Genomic DNA, 9,515 nt, shown 5'->3' on the forward strand with positions numbered 1-9,515 from the left:
ACCTCACTGTTCTCTATACCTGGCTCTATGATTTAAAAGGTAATGATTGGCCGGGTGCAGTGGCTCATGCCTGTAATCCCAGCACTTTGGGAGGCTGAGGAGGGTAGATCACTTGAGGTCAGGAGTTCCAGACCAGCCTGGCCAACATGGTAAAACACCATCTCTACTAAAAATACAAAAATTAGCCAGGTGTGCTGGCACACGCCTGTAATCCCAGCTACTTGGGAGGCTGAAGCAAGAGAATCACTTGAGCCTGGGAGGAGGCAGGGTGTAGTGAGCCAAGATCGCGCCACTGCACTCCAGCTTGCGTGACAGAACAAGACTCTATCTCAAAAACAAAGAGAAGGAGGGAGGGAGGAAGCGGGAGAGAGAAGGAGAGACAGCGAGCGAGACAGAGTGAGCAAGCGACCACTATTAGAGAAATGTACAGGCATAGAATGTACTGGAGGAGTTCAAATCCATATCCTCTGGCTCAGGAGGTGTAGGACAGATGACTTTTCTGGCTTATTTTTTAGATGACAGTTTATCACTACCCAGCTTGATTACCAAATGTAGTAGGAGTCATACTTTAAAGCAGATGACTATTATTGATAGCTGGCCAGAGCAATACTTCCTACAATCATTGAGCCAATGTGAGAATTACATTAAATACAATGAGAAAATAATGTTAAAATGTAAAAATGTATGCTGTAGAAATTACGACCACTACCTTAGCTCTGGAATGGTTTCAATACCCAGTCAATTTAAAAAAAAACTACACTAATTAGGCTATGATTTGTTTAAAAATGACATTTCTCTTACTAGATGTAAGCCCCCAAAGATTAAGGGCAGATCTTATATGCTCAACTCTGTATTGGATTAGATACTATAACCAGAGTCTTTCAGGAGGGAAGGCTTCTTGCTTGGTGCCAATCCTGTTTAATGCTTAACTATAGGGAAACAGACAAAGGGCAGGCTCATGTGCCTAGGCTCAAAGATGGAGGATAAGGGGTCAGAAGCATGGGAGATGTGAGAGAAAATGAAGATGGAAAACCCAGTTTTCATGATGTATCTTTTCTTTCTTTTGTAGATGTGTTCTATGGTCAAGGGTCCTCAAAACTGGACATACACTTGGGGCTCAACAACATTTGACAATCTCACATTTCACACTTTAATTTCAACTTTCTGAAATTATATGGAATATGCTTGCACCTTTGCTTATACTCTTCTTCATTCTCAGAATGTCATCTTAACCAATTTATGCCCATCATTTTTTTTGAAGAGCTAAAGGTTTCTAACTTCCCAGAAGGCTTCAAATCAAGTCCTTAACCTGTTCATTGCTGTATTTCATGCTGATCCTCAGTTACTAATTTGTACACTATCACCAATCTGTTTACATGTGTTTAGATAAAATACATAAAATACGTGTATTTTATCTTCCCAACTAGGCTATTCCCCATCTTCCCAACTAGGCTATTCTCTACTTGTTGAGACAAATGAAAGTGGTCTTTGGAGTTCTCTCTCTCTCTCTCTTTTTGTGACTGAGTCTCTCTCTGTCACCCAGACCAGAATGCAGTGGTGCAATCGGAATGCAGTGGCGCAATCTCAGCTCACTGCAACCTTTGCCTCCCAGGTTCAAGTGATTCTCCTGCCTCAGCCTTCTGAGTAGCTGACATTACAGGCGCCTGCCACCACGGCCGGCTAATTTTTGTATTTTTCATAGAAATGGGGTTTCACTATGTTGGCCAGGATGGTCTCACCCTCCTGACCTCAAATGATCCAGCTACCTTGGCCTCCCAAAGTGCTAGGATTAACAGACATGAGCCAGCGCACCTGGTCCTGGCCTGGAGTTCTTAAAATCAGACTCAGCTATGAAAAACAATGAGGCTAATAAAATAAACCCTCTTGTAAGTCACTCCATAAAGATAAAGGAAGGTAAAACAAATTTTTGAAAAATGTGTCATATTATATTGAAGACACGTGCTTATTTATGAAATAGGTATTTCTGCTTTAGAACTATAAATTAAAATCTGTAACATTTTGTTTTTATTTCTGAGATGGAGTCTCCCTGTTGCCCAGGCTGGAGTGCAGTGGTAGCTCACTGCAACCTCCACTTCCTGGGTTTAAGCAATTCTCCTGCCTCAGCCTCCCGAGTAGCTGGAATTATAGGCCCTGCCACCTTGCCCAGCTATTTTTTGTATTTTTAGTAGAAACAGGGTTTCACCATGTTGGCCAAGCTGACCTCGAACTCTTGACCTCAAGTAATCTGCCTGCCTATACCTCTCAAAATGCTGGGATTACAGGTGTGAGTCACTGTGCCCGGCCTAAAATCTGTAACATTTTAAAATATGAGACATATCATTGCTTTTTGGGATGGAGAGGAAGGAAAAAAATCAGTCACAGCACAGGAAACTGCACATATTTTCCTATTCTATAACTACAGATTCAAGGTATATGCTGTATCTCTATTTCAAATACCGACCGCCAACCTCTATTTTCCCTCCTATTTCTCTCTCCCAGCAATGAGGACTTTCTAAAGAGCTGAGGAATAGAATAAGACATTTGCTCATCTACCTGTATTGCTGGAAACATAAGACAATGCCAGAAAATATTTACTTGCCAATACCCATGTGTTGCAGATCTTAAACATTAATAAATGAATACTGCAATAAAATGAGGATAAAACAAAGCTGCTATGACTAATAAAACTCTTAAGACTATAAAGTTGTATATTACAGAAGTGTTTTTCCTGTATTAAAAGGAGAGCATAGAAGATGTATTGTAGTTGTGCACTTAATTTATTCAAAATCATCTCTACCCAAAGTACATAAAAGAGACACTGTACCTGATATGTTGGCACTGAAGTATAGGGGATGACTACTCCTTGAATCTGATTTCCAATGCTGTTGGGTTGGCCACTGACTAGGCTCTGACTCTGGGGTTGCTGAACTCCAACTATTCCTTGGTAGTTTTGCTGCTGGTTAGGTATAACTTGAAAACCTGTAATGGCACAAGGAGTTAAATCCTGCTCTGAATTCATTTCATCTAATAAGATTAAAAAAAAAATTTAAGCAAGTACTTTTATGCTCTAAAATGCTAAAATTTTGATTACATGGTAAATCCCTAAAACCATCTATTATGAAATAACATTTTAGCCCAAGTTACCTACATTCCCTCACTAAAATATATTGAAATAAAATCTGCCTACAAAGATTTCTTCTACAATTGCAAAGATTATAGAGTCACACACTTAGATAACATAGAACAATTACTATTCAGGGCATATTGCAATCTATTATGACAACTAGTTTCTCAGGACCAGGAGCTGCTACATAACATGAGCCCAGAGTAAATGGAAAATATGTAGGGCCCCTTGTTAAAAACAAAAACAAAAACAAACAAACAAACAACAAAAAAAACAATTAAGAATTTCAAGTTGGTAATAACAGAATATTAACACAAGCATGGGGCTCTATGCATCTGCAGAGGTTCCATTCCCATGAAACTGTTCCTGCTGGGGATTTAAAAAAAAGGCAGGGGAGAGAACCACTTTTGAATGTGTCAAAGACACAGACAAATGGAGATATACAGTAATTTTTTAGATTATTTCTTCACTGTTTGATTAAGGTCACTTGACAGATCATTAAACAAACCAACTAATCTGCTCAAGGTCACAAAGCAAACACCTAAACTGACTGTTGGTAATTTAAGTGGCAAGTTAAGTGCACAAATTTACTTTTATCAAGTAAAATTTTTTACTTAACAAGAATCTACAATGATAAGCTCTAAGTAGTGAATATGAATTGCATTTTGTCTCCTGATCCTAAAAGGATTCTTTTAGGTATACTAATTAGCTAAAGACTCATGTAATTTACTAGATGCTAACCCCCAAAGTTTTTATTTTTTATTTTTTAAAGAACTAGATAAAAATAATCATCTAGCTTCAGAGTATTGAAAAGTTTTTACAAAGATGAACTGAACTAGAACACCACCTATACAGACTTCAACAGCTAAAGTGCAATGAAATTGTTTCCCTGATAACACCATAAATACATTTTGTTATCAGTTTTCATTTACATCCTCACTAATTTCTAAAGTAACAGAAATGGCAATTTCAAGTATTGATTATAGACAGCAGCATCACTGTAGTGGTCTGGTAGCCTTAATAATTCTGCTCAAGGACCCAACAATTGAATAAAATCTAGCATCCATCTTCTCTAAAAATTTAACTACAAAGTATATGCTGTAACAAAGCAACACATTAAAATTAAGAAACTAAAAATCTTGGCCAGGTGTGGTGGTTCATACCTATAATCCCAGCACTTTGGGAGATGGATGGATTGGGGGGATGGAGGTGGGTAAGCTCAGGAGTTCGAGACCAGCCTGGGCAACACGGCCAAATCTTGTCTCCACAAAAAAATACAAGATAGCGCCACTGCACTCCAGCCTAAGCGACAGCATAAGACCCTGTCTCAAAAAACAAACAAAACCAACCAACCAAACAAAAAACCCCCAAAACACAGGAAAAAAAAACAAAACCAAAGTAAAAATTCAATTATAGTGAATCCCTTAACAGTGAAGGGTTTTTGTAAAATGATGTTATTTCTATGGCAACAGTACTTTATGGCCATGTTTCCAATGACTTCCTTCTCACCAATTTAACTTTGTACAAAAAAAAATGTGTATTTTAGTTCTTATCTGTAATAAAGTGATTGATAATATGCTGTTTGCTAAACCTTTATTCCTTGTGAATTTCCTATACAACTTAAACTTATAGGCAGGTAAAGGCAGAGAACAGAATAAACTTCTTCCTTTTTAATCTAACAATTAACATTTCACACTATTTTCAGTTCATTAAATGACAAGTATTTCAAATTTACACCCCAAATTCCAAACACCATTAAAACATACAATGACAAATTTCCACCCTTAGAAAAATAACACAGGAATGAAAATGAAATGTGAACATGAGACCTTTTTTTGTGTTGGAAATGCCACCTCAACATATACACACATCTATAGAAGCATCAGAATTTGGGTTCTGTATAGACTGGGACAATAACTTCTTAGAACAGACTTGGCAGAATTATAGTCTACTGAAATGAAAACAAACTGTATATATCTGGCAGAATTCACTGTAATATAATCTGACTTAAAATAATTTGACTTAAAACAGTCATATCCCCCTAAGAAACTAAAAATGTTATGCATATTACTTCTGTAGTCTATTCAAGAAATATTCAAGGTTGTAGGTTGCCTTGAAAGAAAGCTTTAAAAAACAAGGCCAATTTATGTGCAAATGTGCTTCTGATTTTTTTTTTTTTTTTTTTTTCTCTGAGATGGAGTCTCACTCTGTAGCCCAGGCTGGAGTGCAGTGGCACGATCTGGGCTCACTGCAGCCTCCACCTCCCGGGTTCAAGTGATTCTCCCGCCTCAGCCTCCCAAGTAGCTGCGATTACAAGCACATGCCATCATGCCCGGCTAATTTTTCTATTTTTACTGGAGATGGGGTTTCACCACATTGGCCAGACTGGTCTCCAACTCCTGACCACAGGTGATCCACCTGCCTTGGCGTCCCCAAGTGTTGGGATTACAGGCGTTAGCCACAGTACCAGGTCTGATTCTTTTTACTTATCTAAATTTAAAAATTTTTTGAGACTTGTCTTGGAGGTCTCCTGCTTAAAATTCTCTATTATGATAAAAGGTCTGAGACAAAAAATGCTTTCAATAAATACCTATAGAAGCCATGTCGTAGTGATTTAATGTGGGGTCAGCTGGACTCTAAGTCATGGAATTTGTTTTTTTGCTTTGTTTTATTAGAGACAGTCTCACTCTGTTGTCAAGGCTGGAGTGCAGTGGCATGTTCACAGCTCACTGTACACTCGAGCTCTTGGGCTCAAAGGATCCTCCCCACCTAGGCCTCCTGAGGAGCTAGGACTATGGGTGTGCACCACTATGCCTGGCTACATCACGAAAGCTCCATCAGCACATTTCCAATGGTATCTTATTCTCTTTTTTCTCCAGATGCAGTCTCTATCGCTCAGGCTGGAGTGCAGTGGTGCAATCTTGGCTCACTGCAACCACCATCTACTGGGTTCAGCCAATTCTCTTGCCTCAGCCTCCCCAGCAGCTGGGACTACAGGCACGCACTGCCATGCCCGGCTAATTTTTGTATTTTTAGTAGGGGTTTCACCATGTTGGCCAGGCTGGTCCTGAACTCCTGACTTCAGGTGATTCACCCACCTTAGCCTCCCAAAGTGCTGGGATTACAGGCGTGAGCCACCATGACTGGCCTGGTATCTTATTCTTTAATGCAGCCTAATCTCCTTTAATATCCATGCCTACTAATTGCCACACACACACACACAAACACACACACACACTCTTTACAAACACCACGCACATTTTGAAAATTTGACATGAAATATAAAACAGTTCATCTCAGCATCTGGTCATTTGTTACAAAGGGTAGTAAAAAGGACACCATCTGGGTTAGATAAAGATAGATATGACATGGTCCCTATCTTTGAAATTAGGCATTTTTAGTCACCATACCATATGAGGATAGCAGTATAAATAGAGTCTTATGAAAACAAGAGGAAGAAATTAGTCCTGACTGATATTTATAGAGGTAGTGACATTTGGGCTTGGACTTAAAGGAAAAGCTCATTCCAGCAAAAGTAAAAGGTTTGGAAAAAGTAAGACAGTTAATATGTTTGAGGAATGGGGAATAGTCAAGAATGAACGAATATGGTATGTGAAATGATAAGTGGAAGATGAAGGTACAACAGAATACTGGTGAAGAAGCAAAGGTTTTACACATAGAAGAGTGATGAGAACTACCAGGAAGTTCTAGAGTTTAAAGACTGTGAAAGTAGAAAAAACACTAACATCTCAGTACTTCATTCAGAAGTAGCATAAATAAGCCAGGGTTGAGTTTTTGAACACAGTGGAGCTATTAAAAATAATAATGCCAAGCACTTAAAAAAATACCTTCACTAAGAATCTTATTAATCCCTTCACGATTTTGTCCATTCTCTTTTGCCACATTTCATAAAACTCTGCAGGTAACATAAACGTTTTCTGATTAGTTGTTCTCTCATGGTTTGTGTAGGCTTTTTTTTTTTTTTTTTTTTTTGAGAGAGAGTCTTACTCTGTCCGCCAGGTTGGAGCGCAGTGGCGCCATCTTGGCTCAGCGCAACCTCCGCCTCCCAGGTTTAAGTGATTTTCATACCTCAGCCTGCCGAGTAGCTGGAATTACAGGCGCGTGCCACCATGCCTAGCTAATTTTTGTATTTTTAGTACAGACAGGGTTTCGCCATGTTGGCCAGACTGGTCTCGAACTCGTGACTTCAGGTTATCTGCCCGCCTCGGCCTCCCAAAGTGTTGGGATTATAGGCATGAGCCATGGCGCCCGGCCTGAATTTAAATTTTAAGGTAACACTGGGCCAGCGCGGTGGTTCACACCTATAATCCCAGCACTTTGGGAGGCTGAGGTCGGTAGATCACCTGACATCAGGAATTAAACCAGCCTGACCAACATAGTGAAACCCCATGTCTACTACAAATACAAAATTAGCCAGGTGTGGTGGCGCATGTCTATAACCCAGCTACTTGGGAGGCTGAGGCAGGAGAATCACTCGAACCTAGGAGGCAGAGGTTGCAGTGAGCTGAGATCGCGCCATTGAACTCCAGACTGGGCGACAAGAGCAAAACTCCATCTTAAAAAAATAAAAATTAAAATTAAAAAAATTTTAAGGTAACATTGGTTTATAAGATTAAACACATTTAATCACCTTTTCATTAAAATGACACTCTCACGAATACAAATCACATCAGACTGGAATTTGTGGATCACTCATTAAGTCTCTCCTAGAAAACTGTACAGCAGCTAAATCACAGATTCCATATGATTAGCCTCAAGGTGCTTAGGAAGAACTCAAATAAAGAATACAAACTGTTTAACTTTATATCTAGTATATAAAGCTTGTAATGAAGGTATTAGTTGAATATTTTTATTTTTAATTAATTTACTTACTATTATTTTTTGAGACAGTCTTACTCTATCACCCAGGACAGAGTACAGTGGCACGATCTCACCTCACTGCAACCTCCACCTCCTTGGTCAAGCGATTCTCCTGTCTCAGCCTCCTGAATAGCTGGAAATACAGGTGTGTGCCACCTCACCTAGTTAATTTTTGTATTTTTAGTAGAGACAGGGTTTTGCCATGTTGCCCAGGCTGGTCTTGAACTCCTGACCTCAAAGTGATCCGCCCTCGTTGGCCTCCCCAAGTGCTGGGATTATAGTGGTGTGCAATGGCACCTGGCCTGAATATTTTTAAAAACGTAGACTTAATATATTTTATAAAAACCTTATAGAGCATAAAAAAGATTTTTATAGAAAACTTGGAAAAAAATACAAAAATAGAAAAAGTCTGTATGGGAAAATAATCACTTACAGATACTCCCCATTTACATTTTTATATGTAGCTAGCCTAATTTTCTATGCAGAGGGCAACATATATATTAATTTTCATTATTTATAGAAATGGGGTTATATGACACATACCAGTTCAAAATCTTTTTTCATATAATGCTTCCACATCTGATCAAAAGAAATTTTACAATGTATGGGAAGAAAGTATTTAAGTAATTTTCTTCAAAACATATTTAGACCTCAAGTTTAACATCAAACAACTCAACTGATCTTTACTGTACTTTCAGGATGAAGGCATGGGTTGAGAAGCTCAAAGGACAAAAAACAAACATTTTAGAACAAACTATGTCAGCTTCCTGTGTCTGCTTTGCAATTTGGCCCCCAAATTCCTGTCTTTTCATTTAAAGTATAATTTAAAATTATACTTTCATTTTAAATTTAAATTTTCACTTAAAATATAATTATCTTTAAAATTATATTTTCATTTTAAATTTAAATTTTCATTTAATATATAATCATCTTTGCTACAATGATACCACAGCTAATCTTTTGTTTTTTTTTTTTGGAAACTGAGTCTTGCTTTGTTGCCCAGGCTGGAGTGCAGTGGTGCCATCTTGGCTTATGGCAACCTCAACCCCCTGGGTTCAAGTGCTTCTCTTGTCCAAGGAGCTGGGATTGCAGGTGCGTGCCAGCACACCCAGCTAATATTTGTATATTTAATAGAGATGGGGTTTCACCGTGTTGGCCAGGCTGATCTTGAACTCCTGACACCAGGTGATTGGACTGCTTTGGCCTTTTGAAGTGCTGGGATTACAGGGGTAAGCCACTGCGCCCAGCCACACAAGCTAATCTTTTTTTTTTTTTTTTTTTTCTTGAGAAGGAGGCTCACTTCGTCGCCCAGGCTGGAGTGCGGTGGCGCAATCTCGGCTCACTGCAAGCTCTGCCTCCCGGGTTCACGCCATTCTCCTGCCTTAGCCTCCTAGTAGCTGGGACTACAGGCGCCCGCCACCACGCCCAGCTAATTTTTTGTATTTTTAGTAGAGACGGGGTTTCACTGTGTTAGCCAGGATGGTCTCGATCTCCTGACCTCGTGATCCGC

The 9,515-nt window shown here is 39.1% G+C and overlaps 1 protein-coding gene across 4 annotated transcripts in view; it reads right to left on the bottom strand.

Moving 5' to 3' along the window:
* Nucleotides 1–9,515, bottom strand: part of R3HDM1 (R3H domain containing 1) — a 201,970-nt gene that overhangs the window by 51,179 nt on the left and 141,276 nt on the right. For all 4 annotated transcript variants that reach the window (XM_011970280.1, XM_011970278.1, XM_011970277.1 and 1 more), the window contains one exon: nt 2,825–2,979. In XM_011970280.1, coding sequence (XP_011825670.1) covers nt 2,825–2,979 — 155 coding nt within the window. The remainder of the gene's footprint in view (nt 1–2,824; nt 2,980–9,515) is intronic.

Source organism: Mandrillus leucophaeus, unplaced genomic scaffold, assembly GCF_000951045.1.
Source record: "Mandrillus leucophaeus isolate KB7577 unplaced genomic scaffold, Mleu.le_1.0 Scaffold94, whole genome shotgun sequence".
In the NCBI taxonomy this organism is placed as follows: Eukaryota; Metazoa; Chordata; class Mammalia; order Primates; family Cercopithecidae; genus Mandrillus; species Mandrillus leucophaeus.